Genomic DNA, 27,203 nt, shown 5'->3' with positions numbered 1-27,203 from the left:
GACTAGGCTTGTATTCCCTTAAGTGCAGAATATTTAGGGGTGATCTTTTTGCATGATTAAAGGAATTAATAAGGTAGATGGAGACAAACTATTTCTGGTAGGAGAATCCAGAACAAAGGGGTATAACCTTAAAATTAGAGCTATGCCTTTCAGAGGTGATGGCAGGAAGCACCTCTTAACACAAAGGGTAGTGAAAATCTGGAACTCCCTCCCCCAATCATCTGTTGAGGCTTGATCAATGGAAGAGTTCAAAACTGAGATTGACTATTTTTTGGTGGGCAAGGGTATTAACGGTTACAGAACCAAGGTGAGTATATGGAGTTAAGATATAGATCAGCCCTGTTCTAACTGAATGGAGGAATAGGCTTGAGGGATTGAATGACCTATGCATGCTTTTATGTTCACCCTCCCTCATTTCCTAGGATAAAATGAGGCCAATTATGTTGCTTCCAACACTCACCTGGCTGAGATCAGTTAACCTCATCTTAGGCCAATGATCAAACCTCAGATTTTTATTGTAAGATCCCTCTCAAATTCTGTCATGACCATTGGATGGAATGGTTTATTGTAGAGTTTATCCAGCTTTTCAAGTGGAAAGATAAACTTGCAGGGCTAAAGGTATCAGCATCATGGAAATGCTAGGTGTGAGATCCTTGAGACTGATCAGCAACCCATTTATTAGGCACCCCAAAATAGATAGCCGTTAGAACAGAAAATGAGTGGGTGTTATTTTAAATGAGTGAGACTTGATATATGTGATTGACAGTGGCTATGGTGATGATGCTTGTTTCCTGCAGCACCCAGCTCATATATTCATTTACCTCATTTTTATTGTCCTGGTGTGTTTTGTTTGAAATAGAATAAATGAATGGTTGGTGACAGCCCCAAAACTTCTGGTGGCCTAAACCTCAAAATCCCCAAACAAATTTGGCCACATCTTGTGCCTTTGGGCACTTGACTGAAGAGTCATCTTCAAAGCTTTCCTCTGGTACTCTGATTCTGTGAATATAGGAGTTATTTCAGAACCAAATTAACCTGTTCCTTAGAACCTCATGCTTGGAAAGTGGCTGCATTATATGGGTGAAGTTGGCAAGCTAGACTTATTGCCTATCCCCAGTTACACTGAGAAGGTGGTAGTGAGACTCCTTTGAAACCACTAACTGAGTACATTGCTAAGTCAACCACATACTGCAGATGTCATGTGTAGGCCACGCCATGTAGGGATGGAAGGTTCCCTGGCTGTAGGACATCAGGGAATCAATTGGGTTTTTATGACAAAACAACTGCTTACATGCTTTTTTTTCTGGTGACAGCCTACAGTTACCAGATTTATTTAACTCAGTCCAATTTCACAACTTTCCAAAATGGGTTTATGAACTCATTACCTTTGGGTTGCTAATCTAATACCATAACCATTATTCTACCGAGGACAATTGATAATGCATTCAAACCAGTTGCTTTGGAGTACAGGCAGTACATCATAGAGCTGAGCGGTGAGCTCCTATATTAATTTAAATTGATCTGGTTTGGACATCTTTGGAGGTTTTTTCCAATGTGTCTGGGATAAGGTCAGACTTGGTTTTGGTTGATAGTTTGGATGACATTTGCAGTCACAACCAGTGTGATGCGGAGCATCTAAATCTTCCTTTAAACTGCCTGCATACCAAAGAAATCGAAATCCAGAAATTGGAAGTTTTACACAATAAAAGGGGGATTCAGAATTGTCAAAGTATCCAAGTTTGTGTATTTGAATGAACTGGTTTATAGCACCTTCTAATTGACCGCTCTTTTCTTCATCTTTACCAGATGCTGCTAATGTCACTTGCACATTTCCAGATTCTTTGCAAGGAGTCCTTGTCATGGAAGCTGCAGATAAACTTTTCTCACTTTGCCGTAGCAAAAGACAATTCAAATTGAGAGAAGTTCTTTATTTTTGTCTTATTGGCCCAGGATTATTTTCTGCAAGCATTGTTCTCAATTTGACATTCAGTTTACTGATGGTTCATTTCAACAGATTCAAAAAGAAAGAGCTCAAACGTTATCGTAAACTCCGCAGGGCCATTTCGTTTAAATATTCCAAGAGGCCTTATGTGATTACTCAACAAATCTATGGCAAAGCCAACACAAATATGAAGGCTTGTGCAGGAACAGGACACAATGGATGACTTTATACTTGAGTGCTTGCTGCTGTGAAAATATGGCCCATATTGAATAGGAATATGGTAAACTGGCACAAAGAACGTTAAATGACTATTACGGTATTACTTTAATGGAACAAAGAACAAAGAAAATTACAGCACAGGAACAGGCCCTTCGGCCCTCCAAGCCTGCGCCGATCCAGATCCTCTACCTAAACATGTCGCCTATTTTCTAAGGGTCTGTATCTCTTTGCTTCCTGCCCATTCATGTATCTGTCTAGATACATCTTAAAAGACGCTATCGTGTTCGCATTTACCACCTCCGCTGGCAACGCGTTCCAGGCACCCACCACCCTCTGCGTAAAGAACTTTCCACGCATATCCCCCCTAAACTTTTCCCCTCTCACTTTGAACTCGTGACCCCTAGTATTTGAATCCCCCACTCTGGGGAAAAAGCTTCTTGCTATCCACCCTGTCTATACCTCTCATGATTTTGTACACCTCAATCAGGTCCCCCTTCAACCTCCGTCTTTCTAATGAAAATAATCCTAATCTACTCAACCACTCTTCATAGCTAGCGCCCTCCATACCAGGCAACATCCTGGTGAACCTCCTCTGCACCCTCTCCAAAGCATCCACATCCTTTTGGTAATGTGGCGACCAGAACTGCACGCAGTATTCCAAATGTGGCCGAACCAAAGTCCTATACAACTGTAACATGACCTGCCAACTCTTGTACTCAATACCCCGTCCGATGAAGGAAAGCATGCCGTATGCCTTCTTGACCACTCTATTTACCTGCGTTGCCACCTTCAGGGAACAGTGGACCTGAACACCCAAATCTCTCTGGACATCAATTTTCCCCAGGACTTTTCCATTTACTGTATAGTTCACTCTTGAATTGGATCTTCCAAAATGCATCACCTCGCATTTACCCTGATTGAACTCCATCTGCCATTTCTCTGCCCAACTCTCCAATCTATTTATACTCTGCTGTATTCTCTGACAGTCCCCTTCACTATCTGCTACTCCACCAATCTTAGTGTCTCTGCAAACTTGCTAATCAGATCACCTATACTTTCCTCCAAATCATTTATGTATATCACAAACAACAGTGGTCCCAGCACGGATCCCTGTGGAACACCACTGGTCACACGTCTCCATTTTGAGAAACTCCCTTCCACTGCTACTCTCTATCTCCTGTTGCCCAGCCAGTTCTTTATCCATCTAGCTAGTACACCCTGGATCCCATGCGACTTCACTTTCTCCATCAGCCTACCATGGGGAACCTTATCAAACGCCTTACTGAAGTCCATGTATATGACATCTACAGCCCTTCTCTCATCAATCAACTTTGTCACTTCCTCAAAGAATTCTATTAAGTTGGTAAGACATGACCTTCCCTGCACAAAACCATGTTGCCTATCACTGATAAGCCCATTTTCTTCCAAATGGGAATAGATCCTATCCCTCAGTATCTTCTCCAGCAGCTTCCCTACCACTGACGTCAGGCTCACCGGTCTATAATTACCTGGATTATCCCTGCTACCCTTCTTAAATAAGGGGACAACATTAGCAATTCTCCAGTCCTCTGGGACCTCACCCGTGTTTAAGGATGCTGCAAAGATATCTGTTAAGGCCCCAGCTATTTCCTCTCTCGCTTCCCTCAGTAACCTGGGACAGATCCCATCCAGACCTGGGGACTTGTCCACCTTAATGCCTTTTAGCATACCCAACACTTCCTCCCTCCTTATGCCGACTTGACCTAGAGTAATCAAACATCTGTCCCTAACCTCAACATCCGTCATGTCCCTCTCCTCGGTGAATACCGATGCAAAGTACTCGTTTAGAATCTCACCCATTTTCTCTGACTCCACGCATAACTTTCCTCCTTTGTCCTTGAGTGGGTCAATCCTTTCTCTAGTTACCCTCTTGCTCCTTATATATGAATAAAAGGCTTTGGGATTTTCCTTAACCCTGTTTGCTAAAGATATTTCATGACCCTTTTAGCCCTCTTAATTCCTCGTTTCAGATTGGTCCTACATTCCCGATATTCTTCCAAAGCTTCGTCTTTCTTCAGCCGCCTAGACCTTATGTATGCTTCCTTTTTCCTCTTAGCTAGTCTCACAATTTCACCTGTCATCCATGGTTCCCTAATCTTGCCATTTCTATCCCTCATTTTCACAGGAACATGTCTCTCCTGCACGCTAATCAACCTCTCTTTAAAAGCCTCCCACATATCAAATGTGGATTTACCTTCAAACAGCTGCTCCCAATCTACATTCCCCAGCTCCTGCTGAATTTTGGTATAGTTGGCCTTCCCCCAATTTAGCACTCTTCCTTTAGGACCACTCTCGTCTTTGTCCATGAGTATTCTAAAACTTACGGAATTGTGATCACTATTCCCAAAGTAGTCCCCTACTGAAACTTCAACCACCTGGCCGGGCTCATTCCCCAACACCAGGTCTAGTATGGCCCCTTCCCGAGTTGGACTATTTACATACTGCTCTAGAAAACCCTGCTGGATCCTCCTTACAAATTCTGCTCCATCTAGACCTCTAACACTAAGTGAATCCCAGTCAATGTTGGGAAAATTAAAATCTCCTATCACCACCACTCTGTTGCTCCTACATCTTTCCATAATCTGTTTACATATTTGTACCTCTATCTCACGCTCGCTGTTGGGAGGCCTGTAGTTCAGCCCCAACATTGTTACCGCACCCTTCCTATTTCTGAGTTCTGCCCATATTGCCTCACAGCTTGAGTCCTCCATAGTGCCTTCCTTCAGCACAGCTGTGATATCCTCTTTGACCAGTAATGCAACTCCTCCACCCCTTTTACCTCCCTCTCTATCCCGCCTGAAGCATCGATATCCTGGGATATTTAGTTGCCAATCATGCCCTTCCCTTAACCATCAGCGATCAGTGCCTATACAATCAGATTATAATTAACTTTCTCAAATGGACTTGCAATTGACCCTTTAGAAATTCAATTTTGTAGCATTTTGAATCTCATATACCACACACAAATAATTTCTGCACATTTATTTGCTTCTGAATAGTACAGAGAATTACAGAAGTATCCAGATTTTATGATTCTTATTACTTTTGAAAATGAAATCTGTTAATATTGTAATCTTATTTTCTTCCTAAATGCAGGATAGATCCAAAGAGTTAATTAAGGTTGAACATCTTAGGACTTTTTTCTGGAACATTGCGAACTGCCATAATAACTCATTTTGCATGGAGAGAGAATTCTAAGTATTGAAACAAGAAAAAAAATTAATTGGTAATAATGTATGGATACATTCGCAATGTGTACAGACAAAGTAAAGAGGTTGCAAAACTAAAGTGTATTTTTTTACTCTTTTAAATTGGGTTAAGTTTGACTTTCAATATTATGTCAAAGATGAGGTCTAGAGGGATTGGGTGGTGGATTGACATAGCACAATGTCCTTTCACCTCACAGACCTGACTTTGAATCCAGCCCAAATTGGTGGAAAGGAAGTCCCCGTTTTCCATTGGGATGGCTGAATAAAACACGTTGGATCGCTACCATAAATTCCAGGGAATACAGGGTAGCTGTACAAAATCGACCATAGCTTGGCGCAATTGTTTTTACTTAGAGAAGCCTCAAAGTGGCAGGTAGGAGAAATGTAAATATGATGGTGGTATGATAGGAAATTCCCTTCTTAGGTTGTGATTAAGGCAAAATATTGGGTCTGAGAGTCTCACTCTTAGCCTGGGGGTACACCATGCTGACACAGAGTGCCAAAAGCAGACAAATGTTCCATATCTCACAACTGATACTGCTTACCTTAATGAACACAAAATACAAGTGGAAGCCTCTGTGATGTTTCATATTTACCGCTGAAATGAAAAATTTTGGAGCAATTTTTGAACAGCTGCAAAGATTCTAGACAACATAGAAGCAGAGGCAAATTTGTATTTATTGTAAATAGATTGCTGGTTGTCCTGTAGCATTGTGTATGGTAAGTCAGAGAGTATGTCTCACTCTTACCTCTCTCTGTTGTCCACATATTGCTGTTTCTCTCCCTGCATCGTTCTTCCTAACTTCCTTGTTTTTCCTCTCCCTGTCCTCCTCTGTTTCTTTCCCTGATGTTTTCTTCTTTCTATTCAGGTGGGAGGTGTTGGGTGGGGAAACAACCACTGCAGCTGGAAGCTACATTTGCCGGTGAGAGCTGCGGGGAAAATGTGACCCTCAGAGGCTCCCTTTCCAAAACAAGACTTCAGTTAGAGTACTGTATTCAGCATTAAACACCAAACCATAGGAAGGATAGTGAGCCTTTAGAGTGGCTACAACTCAAATTTACTGAGATGTTGCATGGTGTGAGAAAATACAAATATGAAGAAAAACTTAAATAATCGGGGCATTTTTCAGTAACAAAGCACAGATTATGGGTTCACACGGCAGAAATGTTCAAAATAATGAAAGGATTGGGCAGGACAGAGAGAAACAGACAGTTTTCAGTAGTTGAAGGCTCTAGAATGAGGGACCATAGCTACAAGATTAAATGTAAGAGATTTAGAACAAAGGACAAGAGAAATTGCCATACACAGAGAGTTGTGAGGTTGCTAGGTTTGACTCTAGCCAGTGGAGTGTTTACCAATGATTCCCATTGACTTCAATTTGACTCGGGCTCCTTGCTGCCACACTTGGTGAAATGCTGCCTTGAAGTCAAGTGCAGTCACTGTCACCTCACTTCTGGAATTGAGTTCTTTTGTCCATGTTTGGACCAAGGCTGTAATGAGGTCAGGAACCAAGTGGCCCTGGCGGAACCTGAACTGAAAATCGATGAGCAGGTTATTGGCGAGCAAGTGGTGCTTAATAGCACTGTTGATAACCCCTTCCATCACTTTGCTGATTGATGATTGAGAGTAGGCTGATGTGGCAGTAACGGACCAGATTGGATTTCTCCTGCTTTTTGTGGACAGGACTACCTTGGCAATTTTTTCACTTTATCAGGTAGATGCCAATGTTGTAGCTTGGCTAGGGGCACAGCTAGTTCTGGAGTACAAGTCTTCAGTACTACAGCCGGGATGTTGTCGGGACCCATAGCCTTTGCTGTATCCAGTGTGCGCTGCTGTTTCTTGATATCAGGTGGAATGAATCAAATTGGTTGAAGATTGGCATAAGTGATTCTGGGACCTCAGGAGGAGGCTGAGATGAATTATCCACTTGGCACTTCGGGCTGAAGGTGATTGCAAATGCTTCAACCTTATTTTTTGCACTGACATGCTGGACTCTGCCATCATTGAGGACTGGGATGGTCATAGAATCACCTACTCCTGTCCGTTGTTTCATTTTCCACCACCAGTGCTGTCTGGATGTGGCAGGACTGCGAAGCTTTGATCCGATCTGTTGGTTGTGTGATCGCTTAGCTCTGACAATAGCACGTTGCTTCTGTTGTTTAGTATGCATGTTGTCCTGTGTTGTAGCTTCACTAGCTTGGCCCCTCGATGCTGAGTAGCCTACAATGGTCCACTAAAGCTGGTGAGGTTGTTCACTGCCTGGTGCAACTGGTAATTTGTGCTGGAAAATATGTCCTACAAAAGTATGTAGGACATGCTTAAGCAGCCTCCCATCTGCTCAGGCAGACAAGCTGCTGATCCATTTACAGGCACACCTGAAAATTGTATCAGGCAGGCCTTAGGCATCACTGGAGCAACCCTAATTTTTAATTGCTGGCTGCCCTTTTCTCAGGCAAGAAATGGAGAGCTGGCAATTGAAAATTGGGCCCTCTTTCTTTATCTGTAACTCCCTATCTTTTACCTACTGGCCCATGGGCGTCAATAATTTCTGTCACAAAAATGCAAGTAAGATAATCAGAGGTTTTCTGTTCAATGAAAAATTTAAACTGTGCCTTCTTTTGAAAAATGATTAATATTAGGAAGAGAAAAAATGGGTTAGTTTTAACTTTGCCCAATAGTGTAAAGTGGGCAATGTAAAAGTGGGCAATATTGAATTGGCTATTCATAAAGTACTATGCCCAATTTTCCCTCCTATTGACTTAAATTAGGCATGGTGTGTATTGGGCAGCAAATTCAATATCACCCATTTTACCCCACGTTTAAAGTTAAATTTATCCCTACTCTCCCTCAGTTTAATTGCTTATTGAATTTTATAGAGCACAAGTTACCACAGGTGTGTAATCAATAGACTGTCATTTTTCACTCTTTCGCGCACATACAGACTATCTGTTTATTTAAAAAATATCAATTTAAACTTTACCTTACAACTTGTGAAATTTCCCCTCTAATTTTTCTTCAGTTAGTTTGGAACAGAAAGTGTGAGAAGCTAAAGAAATACTGTACAGTGATTTAGGAGATTTAATAGTACTAATGCACCCTGGGAAATTGGGGGTCATGCACATGCTCAGACTGCATTCAGTGAATAGAATCACAGCTCTCAGCACAAATATCATGTTCAAGCTCAAGTTCATGGGAAAGGGTGAGGCTTTTAGGTGCAAAACCTTTAATGAGGACATTAAAAGACACTAAATACAATTCAATGAATGATTATATTGTGAAATATAAATATACCTTGTTACTATTTTTTATTTTGTTTAAATTCTTATTTTGAACATTAGAAATTTTAGTTATTGTGGCAAAAATGGACATGTAAACATTTTGTGCAACTTGAGGGGACAAGGCAATAAAGTGCCACCTAGAGGCCTGTCCTGCAATTGCATGCTGTAAACTCAATGGTTTCTTGTGATACAACTGGAGTATTATAGGTCAATGATCTGATTAACACTGGAAACCCTAATATAGCACCACTTACAGCAATTCTAATGAAGTGGATATTTTGACATGACAATGTCCATGGGAATAATTACATAGAATTTTTCAATGGAACATGTGGGGAGGCGGTGGCTAGTGGTAATGTCCCCAGGCTCTGGGGACATGGGGTTTGAATCCCACCACGGCAGCTGGTGGAATTTGAATTCAATTAATAAAAATATGGAATTAAAAAGCTGTTCTAGTGGTGACCATGAAACCATTGTTGTAAAAACCCATCTGGTTTTTCACTAATGGCCTTTAGGGACCTGGTCTGGCCTACATGTGACTCCAGACCCACAGCAATGTGGTTGACTCTTAAATGCCCTCTGAAATGGCCTAACAAGCCACTCAGTTGTATCAAATTGCCACAAAGTGTAAGAAAAGGAATGAAACCTGATGGACCACCTGTCATTGACCGAGGCACCGGAAAGGGCAACCCCAGCCCTGTTGACCCTGCAAAGTCTGTGCCAAAATTGGGAGAACTGTCCCACAGACTAGTCAAGCAACAGCCTGACGTAGTCATACTCATGGAATCATACCTTGCAGACAACATCCCAGACACCACCATCACCATCCCTGTCTATTCTGTCCCACCGGCAGGACAGACCAACCCACCAGAGATGGCGACACAGTGGTATACAGTCGGGACGGAGTTGCCCTGGGAGTCCTCAACATTAACTCCGGACCCCATGAAGTCTCATGGCATCAAATCAAACATGGACAAGGAAACCTCCTGCTGATTACCACCTACCACACCCCCCACCCACCCTGCTGATGAACCAGTGCTTCTCCAAGTTGAATACCAATTGGATGAAATAAAGAGGGTAGCAAGGGCATAAAATGTACTCTGGGACTTCAATGTCCATCACCAAGAGTGGCTCGGTAGCACCACTCCTAGCCAAGTCCTAAAGGACATATCTGCTAGACTGGGCCTGCAGTAGGTGGTAAGAAAACCAACAAGAAGGAAAAACCTACTTGATCTTGTCCTCACCAAACTACCTGTCGCAGATGCATCTGCCCATGACAGTATTGGTAGAAGTGACCACCACAGTCCTTGTTGAGACAAAGTCGCGTCTTCACACTGAGAATACCCACCATCATGTTGTCTGGCACGACCACCGTGCTAAATGGGATAGATTTTGAACAGATCTTGCAATGTAAAACTGGGCATCCATGAGGCGCTGTGGGCCATTAGCAGCAGCAGAATTGTATTCAACCACAATCTGTAACCTCATGGCCCAGCATATCCCCCACTCTACCATTACCATCAAGCCAGGAGACCAACCCAGGTACAATGAAGAGTGCAGGAGGGCATGCCAGGAGCAGCAGCAGGCATACCTCGAAATGAGGCGTCTGCCTGGTGAAGCTACAACACAGAACTACTTGCATGCCAAACAGCAGAAGCAGCATGTGATAGACAGGGCTAAGTGATCCCACAACCAATGGATCAGATCCAAGCTCTGCAGTCCTGTCACTTCTTGTCGTGAATGGTGGTGGACAATTAAACAACTAACAGGGGGAGGAGACTCCACAAACATCCCCATCGTCAACAATTGGGGAGCCCAGCACATCAGTGCAAAAGACAAAGCTGAAGCAGTTGCAAGAATCTTCAGCTGAGTGGATGACCCATCTCGGCCTCCTCCTGAGGTCCCTAGCATCACAGAAGCCAGTCTTCAGCTGATTTGATTCACTCCATGTGATATCAAGAAACGGCTGAAGGCACTGGATACTGCAAAGGCTATGGGCCCTGACAACATTCCAGCAATAGTACTGAAGACTTGTGCTGCAGAACTAGCCATGCCACGAGCCAAACTGTTCCAGTACAGCTACAACACTGGCATCTACTTGGCAATGCGGACAATTGCCCAGGTATGTCCTGTACACAAAAAGGACAAATCTAACCAGGCTAATTACCGCTCTATCAGTCTACTTTCGATCATCAGAAAAGTCATGGAAGGTGCCGTCGACAGTACTATAAAGCGGCAATTGCTCAACAATAACCTGCTCACTGATGCTCAGTTTGGGTTCTGTCAGGACCACTCAGCTCCTGACCTCATTACAGCCTTGGTTTGAACATGGACAAAAGAGCTGAACTCCAGAGGTGAGGTGAGAGTGACTGCCCTTGACATAAAGGCAGCATTTGACCGAGTATGGCATCAAGGAGTCCTAACAAAACTGGAGTGAATGGGAATCAGGGGGAAAACTCTCCACTGGTTGGAGTCATTACTAGCACAAACGAAGATGGTTGTGGTTGTTGGAGGTCAATCATCTAAGTCCCAGGATATCATTACAGGAGTTCCTCAGGGTAGTGTCCGAGGCCCAACTATATTCAGTTGCCTCATCAATGACCTTTCCTCCATCATCAGGTCAGAAGTGGGGATATTTGCTGATGATTGCACAATGCACAGCACCATTCGTGACTCCTCAGATACTGAAGCAGCCCATGTCCAGATGCAGCAAGACCTGGGCAACATCCAGGCTTGGACTGCTAAGTGGCAAGTAACATTCGCACCACACACATCCCAGGCAATGACCATCTCAAAAAAGAGAGAATCTAACCATCTCCCCTTGACATTCAATGGCATTACCATCACTTAATCCCCACTATCAACATCCTGGGGGTTACCATTGACCAGAAAGGGAACTGGACTAGCCACATAAATACTGTGGCTACAAGAGCAGGTCAGAGGCTGGGGATCCTGTGGCAAGTAACCCACCTCCTGTCTCCCCATTGCCTGTCCACCATCTCCAAGGTACAAGTCAGGAGTGTGATGGAATACTGTCCACTTGCCTGGATGGGTGCAGCTCTAACAACACTCAAGAAGCTCGACACCATCCAGGACAAAGTAGCCCGCTTTATTAGCACCCCATCCATCACCTTCAACATTCACTCCCTTCACCACCAATGCAGAGTGGCAGTAGTGTGTACCATCTACAAGATGCCCTACATCAACTCACCAAGGCTCTTTCCACAGCACCTTGCAAACCCGCAACCTCCATCATCTAGAAGGACAAGGGCAGCAGATGCATGGAAATAGCACCATGTACAAGTTCCCCTCCAAGCCGCACACCATCCTGACTTGGAACTATATCGCCATTCCTTCACTGTCTCTGGGTCAAAATCTTGAAACTCCCTTCCTAACAGCATTGTGGGTGTACATACACACCAAGGACTTCAGCGGTTCAGGAAGGCAGCTCACCACCACCTTCTCAACGGCAATTAGGGATGTGCAATAAATGCTGGCCTAGCCAGCGATGCCCACATCCCATGAGTGAATAAAAAATACATTCCTGCTGACATCTGGGTCTGTGCCAGTTTGGTGAGAACCTTGAAATCAGTGGTCCAGGAACCTGCTGGAAATGGATGGGAGCCTCAGTATGCTGTGCATATCAGGGTTCTATAAGGTCAGCAGGACACCAATGTAATTTTGAGGTGCTGAGCAGCCTAACCAGCGGTTCTTAAAGGGACCACTACAGGATGCTCAAAACGAAGTGTTAAAATAAGGTTTGTACATGTTTTTTATGAGGGCAGAAGGATTATTAAATGTCCATGCCTCCCCACCTCTCACATCGTTCCCATTTCCCTGCCACTTCCACAGGATGGCCCCGGCCCCCCACTTAACTTTCCTGAACCAGCAGGGCTTTGTGGTGGAGCCATCAGATTTCCAACCCCTTCCACCTGGCAGGCTACTGGGAAAGGGCAAGGAGGTGTCAGAGTGGTCAGCAAAACATATGGGATCTAGGGCTTCATAAATAGAGGCATTGAGTGCAAAAGCAGGAGAGTTATGCTGAACTGTTATAAAGCTCTGGATAGGCTACAACTGGAGTACTGCATCCAGTTCTGGTCACCATATTTTAGGAAGGATGTGAGGTTCCTTGAGAGGATGCAGAGGGGATTTACCAGAATGGTTCCAGGTTTGAGGGATTTTAGTCAGAAGGTTAGGTTGGAAAAGCTGGGGCTGTTCTCCCTGGAGCAAAGGAGATTGAGGGGAGATTTGATAGCAGTGTATAAGATTATGACAGGCTTAGATATGTCAGACAAAGAAAAACTGTTCCTGTTAACTGATGATACAAGGATTAGGGCCTCCTTCTATTCTGGAAATGACTCTATGACTCCATGATGCAATGCTGATTGCTTCAGATTGCTTCTACCTGGCAGGTGATTATGAAAATCTATTCTGCATTACGTAATATAAGTGTTGGTCTTGAAAGCAGTTTTGCATTGTGAAAAACACAGTATTCCAAGTCAGGATGGTGTGTGACTTGGAGGGGAACTTGCAGGTGGTGGTGTTATCATGTATTTGCTGCCCTTGTCCTTCTAGATGGTAGAGGTCGCTGTCTGAGGAGCCTTGGTGCATTGCTGCAGTGCATTTTGTAGATGGTACAGACTGCTGCCACTGTGTGTCGGTGGTGGAGGGAGTGAATGTTTGTAGATGGGGTGCCAATCAAGCGGGCTGCTTTGTCCTGGATGGTGTCGAGCTTCTTGAGTGTTGTTGGAGCTGCACCCATCCAGGCAAATGGAGAGTATTCCATCACACTCCTGACTTGTAACTTGTAGATGGTAGACAGGCTTTGGGGAGTCAGGAGGTGAGTTACTCGCCTCAGGATTCCTAGCCTCTGACCTGCTCTTGTAGCCATGGTATTTATATGGCTACTCCAGTTCAGTTTCTGGTCAATGGTAGCCCCTAGGATGTTGATAGTGGGGGATTCAGCGATGGTAATGCCATTGAATGTCAAGGGGAGATGGTTAGATTCTCTCTTGTTGGAGATGGTCATTGCCTGGCACTTGTGTGGCACGAATGTTACTTGCCACTTATCAGCCCAAGCCTGGATATTGTCCGGGTCTTGCTGCATTTCTACACAGACTGCTTCAGCATCTGAGGAGTCATGAATGGTGCTGAACATTGTGCAATCATCAGCGAACATCCCCACTTCTGACCTTATGATTGAAGGAAGGTCATTGATGAAGCAACTGAAGATGGTTGGGCCCAGGACACTATCCTGAGGAACTCCTGCAGTGATGTCCTGGAGCTCAGATGATTGACCTCCAACAACCACAACCATATTCCTTTGCGCTAGGTATGACTCCAGCCAGTGGAGAGTTTTCCCCCTGATTCCCATTGACCTCAGTTTTGCGAGGGCTCCATGATGTCATACTCGGTCAAATGCTGCCTTGATGTCAAGGGCAGTCACTCTCACCTCACCTCTTCACTTCAGCTCTTTTGTCCATGTTTGAACCAAGGCTATAATGAGGTCAGGAGCTGAGTGGCCCTGGCGGAACCCAAACTGAGTGTCAGTGAGCAGGTTATTACTAAGCAAGTGCTGCTTGATGGCACTGTTGATGACACCTTCCATCACTTTACTGATGATTGAGAGTAGGCTGATGGGGCGGTAATTGGCAAGGTTGGACTTGTCCTGCTTTGTGTGTACAAGACATACCTGGGCAATTTTCCACATTGCAGGGTAGATGCCAGTGTTGTAGCTGTACTGGAACAGCTTGGCTAGGGGCGCGGCAAGTTCTGCAGCACAGGTCTTCAGTACTATTGCCGGAATATTGTCAGGGCCCATAGCTTTTGCAGTATCCAGTGCCTTCAGTCGTTTCTTGATATCACGCGGAGTGAATCGAATTGGCTGAAGTCTGGCATCTGTGATGCTGGGGACTTCAGGAGGAGGCTGAGATGGATCATCAACTCGGCACTTCTGGCTGAAGATTGTTGCAAATGCTTCAGCCTTATCTTTTGCACTGATGTGCTGGGCTCCCCCATCATTGAGGATTGGGATATTTGTGGAGCCACCTCCTCCAGTTAGTTGTTTAATTGTCCACCACCATTCACGGCTGGATGTGGCAGGACTGCAGAGCTTCGATCTGATCCGTTGGCAATGGGATCACTTAGCTCTGTCTATCGCATGCTGCTTACGCAGTTTGGCATGCAAGTAGTCCTGGGTTGTAGCTTCACCAGGTTAACACCTTATTTTGAGGTATGCCTGGTGCTGCTTCTGGCATGCCCTCCTGCACTCTTCATTGAACCAGGGTTGGTCTCCTGGCTTGATGGTAATGGTAGAGTGGGGGATATGCCGGGCCATGAGATTGTGGTTGAGTACAATTGTGCTGCTGCTGATGGCCCACAGCGCCTCATGGATGCCCAGTTTTGCATTGCAAGATCTGTTTGAAATCTATCCCATTTAGCACGGTGCTAGTGCCATACAACACGATGGACGGTATCCTCAATGTGATGGCGGGACTTCGTCTCCACAAGGACTGTGCGGTGGTCACTCCTACCAATACAGTCATGGATAGAAGCATCTGCAGCAGGCAGATTGGTGAGGACGAGGTCAAGTATGTTTTTCCCTCGTGTTGGTTCCCACACCACCTGCCGCAGACCCAGTCTAGCAGCAATGTCCTTTAGGACTCGGCCAGCTCGGTCAGTAGTGGTGCTACCGAGCCACTCTTGGTGATGGACATTGAAGTCCCCCACCCAGAGAACATTTTGTGCCCTTGCCACCCTCAGTGCTTCCTCCAACATGGTGGAGTACTGAGTCATCAGCTGAGGGAGGGCGGTAGGTGGTAATCAGTAGGAGGTTACCTTGCCCATGTTTGACCTGATGCCATGAGACTTCATGGCGTCCGGAGTCGATGTTGAGGACTGCCAGGGCAACTCCCTCCCTACTGTATACCACTGTGCCACCACCTCTGGTGGGTCTGTCCTGCCGGTGGGACAGGACATACCCGGGGATGGTGATGGCAGAGTCTGGGACACTTTCTGTGAGGTATGATTCCGTGAGTATGACTATGTCAGGCGGTTGCTTGACTAGTCTGTGGGACAGCTCTCCCAAGTTTGGCACAAGCCCCCAGATGTTAGTAAGGAGGACTTTGCAGGGTCGACAGGGCTGGGTTTGCCATTGTCGTTTCCGGTGCCTTGGTCGATGCCGGGTGGTCCGTCCAGTTTCATTCCTTTTTATTGACTTCGTAGCGGTTAGGTACAACTGAGTGGCTTGCTAGGCCATTTCAGAGGGCATGTAAGAGTTAACCACATTGCTGTGGGTCTGGAGTCACATGTAGGCCAGACCAGGTAAGGACAACAGATTTCCTTCCCTAAAGGACATTAGTGAACCAGTTGGGTTTTTACAACAATCAGCAATGGTTTCATGGCCATCATTAGACTAGCTTTTAATTCCAGATTTATTAATTAAATTCAAATTCCACCTTCTGCTGTGGTGGGATTCGAACCCATGCCCCCACAGAAATACCCTGGGTCTCTGGGTTACTAGTCCAGTGATAATACCACTACGCCACCGCCTACCAACTGCCAATAGTGGATCAGCTGGCATTTTACAGTATTCTTTTCCATCAATGAAATACATGACCATACATATGGATAAATACTGGGCAGGACAATGGGGATAATTCTCCTGCTCTTCTTTGAACTTTGCTGTGGGATCCTATATGCCCACCTAAGAGAGCAGATGGGGCCTTGGTTTGACACAGTGGCGCAGTGGTTAGCACAGCAGCCTCATAGCTGCAGCGACCCGGGTTCAATTCTGGGTACTGCCTGTGTGGAGTTTGCAAGTTCTCCCTGTGTCTGCGTGGGTTTCTTCCGGGTGCTCCGGTTTCCTCCCACAGCCAAAAGACTTGCAGGTTGATAGGTAAATTGGCCATTATAAATTGCCCCTAGTATAGGTAGGTGGTAGGGGAATATAGGGACAGGTGGGGATGTGGTAGGAATATGGGATTAGTGTAGGATTAGCATAATATGGGTGGTTAATGGTCGGCACAGACTCGGTGGCCCGAAGGGCCTGTTTCAGTGCTGTATCTCTAAATCTAAATCTAAATCTAAATATCATTTGAAAGACGGCACCTCCAATAGTGTTACACTGGATAGTATATCTAGAATTTTGTGCTCAAGTCTTAGGGGTGGGACTGAAATTTCAGAACCTTCAGAAATATGATCAGTAACTTCGCAGATGACAGAATAATTGGTGGTGTCGTAAATAGTGAGGAGGAAAACCTTAGATTACAGGATGATATAGATGGGCTGGTAAGATGGGCAGAGCAGTGCCAAATTGAATTTAATCCTGAGAAGTGTGAGGTAATGCATTTTGGGAGGACTAACAAGGCAAAGGAATATACAATGGATGGTAGGACCCTAGGAAGTACAGAGGGTCAGAGGGACCTTGGTGTACTTGTCCATAGATCACTGAAGGCAGCAGCATAGGTAGATAAGGTGGTTAGGAAGGCATATGGGATACTTGCCTTTATTAGCCGTAGCATAGAATATAAGAGCAGGGAAGATATGATGGAGCTGTATAAAACACTAGTTAGGCCACAGCTGGAGTACTGTGTACAGTTCTGGTCGTCACGCTATGGGAAGGATGTGATTGCACTGGAGAGGGTGCAGAGCAGATTCACCAGGATGTTGCCTGGGCTGGAGCATTTCATCCATGAATAGAGACTGGATAGGCTAGGGTTGTTTTCCTTAGAGCAGAGAAGGCTGAGGGGGTACCTGATTGAGGTATACAAAATTATGAGGGGCATAGATAGGGTAGATAGGAAGAAACATTTTCGCTTAGCGGAAGTGTCAATAACCAGGGGGCATAGATTTAAGGTAAATATTTATTTTATTTAGAGATACAGCACTGAAACAGGCCCTTCGGCCCACCGAGTCTGTGCCAACCAACAACCACCCATTTTATACTAATCCTACATTAACCCCATATTCTCTACCACATCCCCACCATTCTCCTACCACCTACCTATACTAGGGGCAATTTACAATGGCCAATTTACCTATCAACCTGCAAGTCTTTGGCTGTGGGAGGAAACCAGAGCACCCAGCGGAAACCCACGCAGACACAGGGAGAACTTGCAAACTCCGCACAGGCAGTACCCAGAACTAAACCCAGGTCGCTGGAGCTGTGAGGCTGCGGTGCAAACCACTGCGCCACTGTGCCGCCATAAAGGGCAGGAGGTTTAGAGGCGGATTTGAGGAAAATATTTTTCATCCAGAGGGTGGTTGGAATCTGGAACACACTGCCTGAAGAGGTGTTAGAGGCAGGAACCCTCACGACATTTAAGAAGTATTTAGGTGAGCATTTGAAACGCCATAGCATACAAGGCTATGGGCCAAGTGCTGGACAATGGGATTAGAATAGATAGGCTTGATGGCCGGCGTGGACACGATGGGCTGAAGGGCCTGTTTCTGTGCTATATAACTCTATGACTCGAACCTCTGACTCTGAGGCAAGAGTGCACCCCACTGAGCCAAGGTTGACACCTTGAGAGAAACAGCAGGACCTAAATGGACATGGGGAAAGGCAGAAAGAGAGCCAGCCCAATGATGTTAGCCCAATTTTATTTATTCAGTTTCTGTTTATCTTATTAATTAATTCATTGGCTCCCACCACCCCCCCAACCCCCCAAAGCCTGATTTTATACACTGAGCTGCCATTTAATTAAGCATTTTTGCAAAGCCAAATTTCATTTCATCAAGTTATTTGCTTGACAGCCACCAATGGTGCATTGAATTTAATTAATTTGAGTCAAATCAAAATTGGACAATTTTTTTAAAGATTTAAAACATTAGAACATACTTTACAGTCAGAAGGAAGTTAGAGGTATAACATGCCACCTAATGTTGGGCGTAATGTAAAGTAAGTAATTTGTTTAATGGTTAACCACAACAGTTACATAGTCCAAGTTTAACCATGATACTTTCTGAATTATTAGTAAAAATGTGGGGAAAAACATCCTTTATTTTTTCCTCCTTTCATATCAGTTAAGTAAAAAACAAACTATACAACAAAAATAACTTCAATAACAGACCTATCAAAATGGAGGAAGAATAAAAATCAGAAAATTAAGGACAGCAATTTGAATCTGTACCAGCATCAAGTCTCAGATGTCTTTCTTCTTGTGGCCTGATATTTTCTTGACATTCTATGGTAGAGTGATGAATGGGATAGTTCAAGTTTCAGACATCGCTTTATTTGTCTCAAACTACTACAGGAAAAAACGCATTAAGGATATGTCAACTTAAAATCCTTTTAAAAAAAATATTATGAATCTAAGATGAAGTGGTAAGTTGTTATATTAAGCACCACATCTTGATATGTCTGAATTGGAAAGATTCACATAAAAAACCTGATTAAATACTAACAAAATTTGATAAGGTTATTTTGAATAAGGGGAGTTTCCCTAACAGAAAGGTTATAAAGCATTCTGATCCAACCTTGTGCAAAATATTCAGATTAAGATGGTATCAGCAGCTCATTATCTTCTCTGGTCTTTAAATTAGTAGCCAAGATTGCAGGGCGCACAGTGGCGCAGTGGTTAGCACCGTAGCCTCACAGCTCCAGCAACCCGGGTTTAGTTCTGGGTACTGTCTTTGCGGAGTTTGCAAGTTCTCCCTGTGACTGTGTGGGTTTCTGTTGGATGCTCCCACAGCCAAAGATGTGCAGGTTGATAGGTAAATTACCCCTAGTGTAGGTAGGTAGTAGGAGAATGGTGGGGATGTGGTAGGGAATATGGAATTAATGTAGGATTAGTATAAATGGGTGGCTGTTGGTCAGCACAGAATTGGTGGGCCAAAGAGCCTGTTTCAGTGCTGTATCTCTAAATAAAATAAATAAAACAGATTAAGAACATAGTTGATGTCACATCATCGCAAGAGCTTTATTAAACAAGTTGTTCTAGCAAAATAATTTCGATATAAAAACAGAAAATGCTGGAAATACTTAGGTCTGTGAGTATCTGTGGAGAGAGAAAGACAGTTGTGTTTCAGGTCGATGACCTTTCAGTGATTCATTGATTATATCACAAACATATGACATTGACAAACCGGTTCATTCCTCAGGGCATTGCCTTGATCAATCAGTCAAGCTGCCTGGTTTAAATGTCAAACAAAGCTTGGCAGTTAACTGTCAGTCACTGTAAACTGGTGCATTCTCCATGGCAACACCTCCACCAATCAGAGTTCACTTGCCAACCAATCAGCACTCTCTTCTCATACAGTATAAAATTGTTGTTTTCCCTTACATTGGTATTCTTATGGATTGTCCTGATGAGTGCAAGACGAAAAGCTTTGACAACATGTCTCTTATTTTCAGCAATACTCAGATTCTGTACTACCAAATGACTAATGTGGTAATAACCAAACAAGAAGAGAACTAAGTTAAACCAAAAGGAAAAAAAAATTAGAAGAAAAAGAGAGGTTATTTTTGAAAATGAAAAATGAAATGATAATGCAGGCTGATTGCAGGAGGCTGCCCTTTCTGTAAGAAACTGCCAAACCTTTCTACGATCCAGCTTGTGTTATAATAGACATCCTAGTGCCAAAAATCTTTCTGTGCTTCCAGTCTGCAAACTGGTATATGACATAGGAGGCCAAAATTTCACAAGAGGATGAAACAATCTGCTTGTTATTAGCAATCAATCTACAACTTTTCAGAAAATGATAGTTCTGAAATAATAAGATTTCAACAGTCTATATTGCTTGAATGTGATACTTGTAGCATCATGTCCTCCTTTAGCAGGCACTCTCTTCAGAAGATGCGACTTGCCCCATTTGTTTTATGGACTATGATTTGGGACTCCATCTGCCCAAAGTCCTGCCATGCCTGCATATTTTCTGTGAAGATTGTCTTCAAATTCTTACTCTGAGTCATGGCGAAGAAGTTATATGTCCTTTGTGCAGGACAATGGTACATAGAAACTTCACGGTTAACACAAAAATTGTGGCAACTCTGAAGCAAGCTGCTCAACAGGATGAAGAAAACCCTGCTTTGAGCCAAAATGTAATAGAAGATGAATTATTAGAAGACGAGGAAACTATTTTGAGACCTGAACGATGTCCTCTATGCTCCGATAGCTATGATGACCTCACAAGGAGACCCAGAATCTTGGAATGTTCTCATACCTTTTGCGAGAACTGTCTGTCAGCTATCATGTCTTCCTCTTCTGGTGGCTGGGTAAAGTTTATTTACTGTCCTGTATGTAATAGTCAGTCTGCTGCGTTTTCTGCGTACTATCCATTGATTCCTCCAAGCTGTCTGTCTCCTGCAGTGTCGCCACCTCCACGATTCATCTTCAGCTTTGCTGAGCCTTGCTGGTACATGGAAGACCCTGCACGCAATGCTACAGATCTTGAAGTAGAACAGGATGAAACTAATAGTGACAATGAGAACTCTGAACCAAGTTTAGATGGGAAATGTTGTGAGGTGCGACATTTCTGTGCCCTCTTATAACGATTGCCTCAATTGAGTACTTTTAGTGGATGGCTTTTTTTTGGTACTGAGTTTGATCTTAAATATTAGCAGGCTAGTCCTCATAAGTTCATAATACTGAAGAGTTTTCTATTAATAGTTATCTGCCATTTACAACATTTTAATTTCAGATATGATTGATTTATATTTTAATAACTTTAAGAGCTCCATTGAAAATGTATTTTATCATCGGTTTCGATTAACAGAGCATATTAAATATATTTTAATATAGAATATAACATGCAGAATTCTATAACAGTTTATGCTAAATACATGGATAAATATTTCACATAATGGAAATGTTGAGTTCAATGTTTCTGCATTAAGTCTGCTAACAAAGAAAATGTCTAGTAATTAATAGTTTGTAGAATAGCATGTTTCTAGGATTCGTTATAGAAGAAACATTAAGTAAAATGAAATAAAAAAGTGAAATTGGGTAATTTGATTCACAATGGATCACAAAAATTAAGGAACATTGGAAAAAAAATTGTAAGACATTTCCACAAAGATAGTGAAGGCAAAGACCAGTTACAATAAATGCATTTCTGCATGTAATATAACAATATAATGTAACAGTTCTTTACGTTTGAACAAAAAGCAGGATACTGAAGATGTTGGAAATCTGAAACAGAAATGCTAGAAACACTCAGCAGGTCAGGCAGCATCTGTGAAGAGAGTGGACAGTTAGTGTAACCTTGAAGGTTCTACACTGGAGACACTAACTTCTCTGTTCCCTCCACAGATGCTACCTGATCTGCTGAGTGTTTCCAGCATATTTTGTTTTTATTTGCATCTTTCCTTAGGAACATAATAGGAACATAGGAGCAGAAGAAGGCAATTTGGCCACTCGAGCCTGCTCTGCAATTCAACTAGATCATGGCTGATCTTCTACCTCAACATCATTTTCCTGCATTATCTCAATATCCCTTGATATCTTAAATATCTAGGAATCTATCGAACTCTGTCTTGAACATACTCAATGACTGAACCTCCGCAGCCCTCTGGGGTAGAGAATTCCACAAATTTATCACCCTCTGAGTGAAGAAATTTATCCTCATCTCAGTCCTAAATGGCCTACCTCTTATTCTGAGACTGTGTCCTCTGGTTCTAGACCCCCCAACCAGGGAAAACATACTTTCTGCATCAACCTTGTTGAGTCCTGTAAGAATTATGTATGCTTCAATGAGGTCACCTCTTATTCTTCCAAACTCTAAAGAATACAGGCCTAGTCTCCTCAATCTCTCTTCATAGGACAATGCCACCATCCCAGGGATCAGTCTGGTGAACCTTCATTGCACTCCCTTTATAGCAAGTATATCCTTCCTTAGGTAAGGAGACCAAAACTGTGCACAATACTCCAGGTTTGCCTTGTTTACCAACCATTTCTGCAAAGGAATATTAAGGTACTGCAACAATACTAACAATGTTTTACTTACATATAAATGTTTAAATTACAAGCTTTATTTAAAACTTCCCTTCAAACTCAAACAATGATACAGTTCTTCCAAACTTGCTACTGGTTTATATGGAGAATGGTTGATTTTACGTTCTAGCAGTATAAACAGAAATAACAGGAAGGCAGCCACTGTATCTTTAAAGTACAAATTAACAGCTTGTTCTGAATTATTCTTCACTTTCCTGTTTTCTGCTCAGCTGTATATGTGCTCAACTCTCATACTTTACTTGAGGTCCATTTATAACCATTTATAACTTGGCTCTGAGTCAGAAGGTTGTGGGTTCAAGCTCCACTCTACAGGCAGGAGCACAAAACCTAAACTGATGGTCCAGTGCACTGCTGAGGGAGGGCTGCACTGTTGGAGGTGGCATTTTTAGGATGAGATCTTAAACCGAGGCCTCTTCTGCCCTATTGGGTGAACGTAAAAGATCCCATGACACTAGTTTGAAGAAGAGTGGCAGAGAGCATTGCGGGAGACCTGAGGAACATAAATACAGCACAGGCATGAGGAGAGACAGCAGAGACGACCATAGGGAGAAACACTGAAGAAGTGATATCATAACTCGTGCAGAGGGTGGAAGCTGAAGAACAGCAGATAAATATTTAAAATAAGTATTTAGGAAAAGTATCTAAGGGGATAAAATAAACCAATCTGAAACTACTTTAAATAAGAATCTGGTATAGACAAATATCAAAGAAAGAAATAATAAATAGGAGTTAAAGGGGTACCAAGATAAGACATACAAAAAACATAACAGGCATGTATATAAATACACCCTAAAAAAAAGTAGGCAGCTGAGACCTGCTGCTCCCAATTCCAGCAGCATGTGGCAAATAGGCACTTCAGGTGTCCTATGTGACCACATGTGTAGGAAGTTCCTCTGGCTGCTCCAGCTCAAGTACAGAGTTTCTGAGCTTTGAGGAGCAGCTGGAGTTACTACTTCCCCAAGGGAGGTTGAGAATTGTACATTCCAGGAGGTGGCCACCCTACAGTCACAATGAGCACAGGACAAGTGGGTGGCCATCCAGCAGGGTAAGAAGAGGTAGGCTTTCTCAATTTAAAAAACATCTCAATGTGTAATTACTTTCATACGATTCCTCCTCCACCCCATACATGAGCTGCTCAAGACTGAGTTCACTCCATGTCCAGGTTTAAAATTAAACTCTTGGGAGTTAAACCTACACATTTCTGTGCCCCTTAAATGAGAATGATTGTTTAAAAAAACCCCCACAGACATTCTGTTCATTGAGGTCAACCAAACAGCCCATTGGAATAGCTACTCAACCAGTCGTGAAGTACCTTTGACCTTTTGTCGGTTTATTCATGATTGAGGCAGCAGCTTCTGACATGAAGATTCATTCTGCTTGTCAAAAGCCATTCAGGAGTCACTGCCTGCTTTCTAGCGAATACCTTGTTTACAAAGCCACACTGCCACTGACTGATCGCCTTGATAAAGTTGATGGTAGTTTCAAGAACCCAATTCATTTTATAAGGGGAACATCAGGAGGCAAAGCAAGAATATGAAAGCTATATTAAACATGTAGAGACCTTTCGATTAAATAACTGTTCAGCCAAGGCAAATTCCAGCGAGGAAGCCTCGTCTGGTGAGTCCTGTAATGAATAGGAAACACTTCCCACTTCTGCTTTAAGACTGTCGTTGCATTTAGGACGTCACAAATGCGTTGACTGGCAACTGGTGTGACATTGGATCAAGAGGTTGGGTCGCAGTTACTGGCACATCAGCCAATTCTTCTTAACTTTCAGGTTTATCTCTTCCATCAGGTAAGGCCTTCTGCCTGTATAGAGGTACAGAACAATTTCAGCCATTATGAGTTAGCTGTTGCAACACATTGAAGTCTCCGGCAAATCAAACTTTTAAAATAGATATATTTAAAAAAAGGATCAAGTGTAATTTGCACCAAAATATATCTTGAATCAGAATGGAGTTGTGGTTTGGATAACATCATATCGACATGTTTCTGTGTAAAAAGCCGCAGGGACTACTTTGGGAATTACTGCTGATGGGAGTGCTGTTGGCTGCTGATTGCCCTCCTAATTGTACGTGCCAACAATTTATAGTGAATTGCAGAGGCAAAAACCTGAAAGCATTTCCAAAACATGTCTCATTAAACACTAGGCATCTCGACATCGCCAGCAACAGCATCACCGAAATCAATTCCCTGGAACTCAACCTTCTCAGTGACCTAGTGCATCTGGACTGCAGCAATAACAAAATATCCGAGATTTCAAAGCTGGACTTCCTCGGTGTAGTAAAGCTGGTTTACTTAGACCTCAGTTCCAATCACTTGCAAAGGATTGCTCGGACGACATTCGAACCTTTAGATAAATTGATAATCTTGAAGCTCAGCCACAACCCGGAGTTAAGAGAAATCGAGGATGGCGCCTTTGCAACAAACGTGGGGCTTCGGGAAATTAATCTCAGCAACAATAACTTGTCATTTTTAAACACGACCTCGTTAAGGAGTCTTCAAGGTTTGAAGACCATATATTTGGCCGGCAATCCCTGGGAATGTCAATGCACAATTGCAGTCCTCAGTGGGTGGATGTTTGAAAACAATAGTACTTTTCCAGGTGAGGTTTAGTGTCAAAATCTATAATCTCTTAATTCCATGCGTGCATGATATTGCGTGACATTATAGGTAATGCAGCTTGTGCTGACTTTAATGTTGATAGTTCGCGAAATGTTTGTATTAGCAGAAATAATGAGAATAAAGGAACATGAGGAGGCCATTTAGCACCTCGAGCTGGTTCCACCACTCAATGAAATCAGGCTGATTTGTGACCCAGCTCCATATACCCACCTTTGCCCTGTGTCCTTTGACACCTTTGGCTAACACAAATCTATCAATCTCAGTTTTAAAATTAACAATTGATCCAGCATCAATTGCCATTTGAGGAAGAGAGTTCCAATCTTCTACCACCCTTTGAGTGAAGACATTTTTCCTAATTTCACTCCTAAAAGGTCTGAATCGATTTTTTTGACTATACCCCCACGACTACACTCCCCAATCAGTGGAAATAGTTTCTATCTACCCTCTCTGTTCCTGTTAATATCTTGAAAACTGCAATCAAATCACCCTTTACCCTTCTAAATTCCAGTCAATAGAAGCCTAGTTTGTGTAATCTGTCATTGTAATTTAACCCTTGGAGTTCAGGTATCATTCTGGTAAATCGATGCTGCACTTCCTCCAAGGCCGTTGTATCCTTCCTAACATGTGATGCTCAGAACTGCTCACAGTATTCCAGGGCTTTGGATAGCTGAAGCACAACTTCAATACTTGAACCAAAACCCAGAAGAGAAATAAAGTTAGCAGTCAAAAAAAAATGGCAAGAGTTGAATAACTGGCTCCAGGTACCTCTCTTCTAGATTTGAACTGTCCCGAAAGAGAGCAGATACGAGTCTAACTGCTTGGAAAACCAATAAGATGAACAAATTTTTAAACATGAACTAGACAGAGCAAGAAAGAAAAATATCCTGTGAATGCTGGAAATACACAACAGTTCAGCCAACCAGTGAAGTTGGAAAACAGGCCAACTTGGTTCTGATGAAAGATATTAGGAGAAACATTAATCCTTCCTTCTCTTTCAGATGCAGACTGACAGTTCCTGCTGTGTATTTCCAGCATTTCCCATGTTTTGCACACCAGGGGCTGAATTTTAGCCAGGCGCTGCGCTCTGCAGCGGCGCCCTTTAAACTCTGCGGGGTGCCCTCATTTAGTGGCCACTACAGAGCCCCCGTGATATTACACATGGGGGCTCATTAGAAACACTGCGTCGAGCCAACCCCCCCCCTCCCCCATATTACGTGGGGAGAGGTGGGACATTCGGCGCAGTGAGAGACATTTTGAGAGTTGTGCAGCAGGTGCTGGGGCCCTATTTTAAGCACCCCAGCACCTGCTTCCTGACAACTGTCAAAGAAATACTTACCTGACTGCTGAAGAGTGGGGCTGCTGTCAATCTGGCAGCAAAGCAGAAAGTGCTGGAGAAACTCAGCAGGTCAGGCAGCATCTGTGGAGAGAGAAGCAGAGTTAACTTGTCCGAGTTCGCAAACCTGAAAGTTAACTCTGCTTCTCTCTCCACAGATGCTGCCTGACCTGCTGAGTTTCCCCAGCACTTTCTGCTTTGTTGCCCCATGCTTACCCTGCTGTGTCCCAGTGTCCTATGAAGTTGCGATCCTCTTCTTCCACTCAAGTGTAACATTGCTTCTTGTTGGCGTGCCACACCTGGGTGAATAATCTTAATTTTGTACATTCCATGACGTGAGACTTAAATATACCATAAAAGGCAAATACACAACAGAAATAAAACCATAATTGAAGAATAGTTACCTACTATGAGCATCTAATCAACTGATTGTGAAAAGCCGCAGACTAATATGCATTTGGAATCTGTATTCATTTCTCTGTTAACTGTTATGTGAAAATACATGTAACTGCAATTATACATACTTTGTTAAAAAAACAGGAAAATATGTTCATATTCTAGCTGCATTGCCAACTACAAATATTACACCAATAAATATGATC

At 43.3% G+C, this 27,203-nt stretch overlaps 1 protein-coding gene across 4 annotated transcripts in view; it reads left to right on the top strand.

Moving 5' to 3' along the window:
• The window catches only part of LOC137373029 (leucine-rich repeat-containing protein 52-like), a 167,046-nt gene that overhangs the window by 131,581 nt on the left and 8,262 nt on the right, over positions 1-27,203 (top strand). Inside the window, exon 3 of one of the 4 annotated variants that reach the window (XR_010975560.1) lies at positions 24,794-24,859. The exons of 2 other annotated variants lie outside the window; for them this stretch is intronic. Coding sequence is in view for 1 of the 2 variants with exons in the window: in XM_068037760.1 (XP_067893861.1) it covers positions 24,678-25,248 (571 nt within the window). In the remaining variant the exon portion in view is untranslated. Of the gene's footprint in view, positions 1-24,677; positions 25,249-27,203 lie in introns of those variants that run through there. One more of the 4 variants, XM_068037760.1, reaches the window with a different exon arrangement.

This window comes from Heterodontus francisci, chromosome 8 (genome assembly GCF_036365525.1).
Source record: "Heterodontus francisci isolate sHetFra1 chromosome 8, sHetFra1.hap1, whole genome shotgun sequence".
NCBI classification, from domain to species: Eukaryota; Metazoa; Chordata; class Chondrichthyes; order Heterodontiformes; family Heterodontidae; genus Heterodontus; species Heterodontus francisci.
This window is presented reverse-complemented; position numbering and strand designations above follow the sequence as displayed.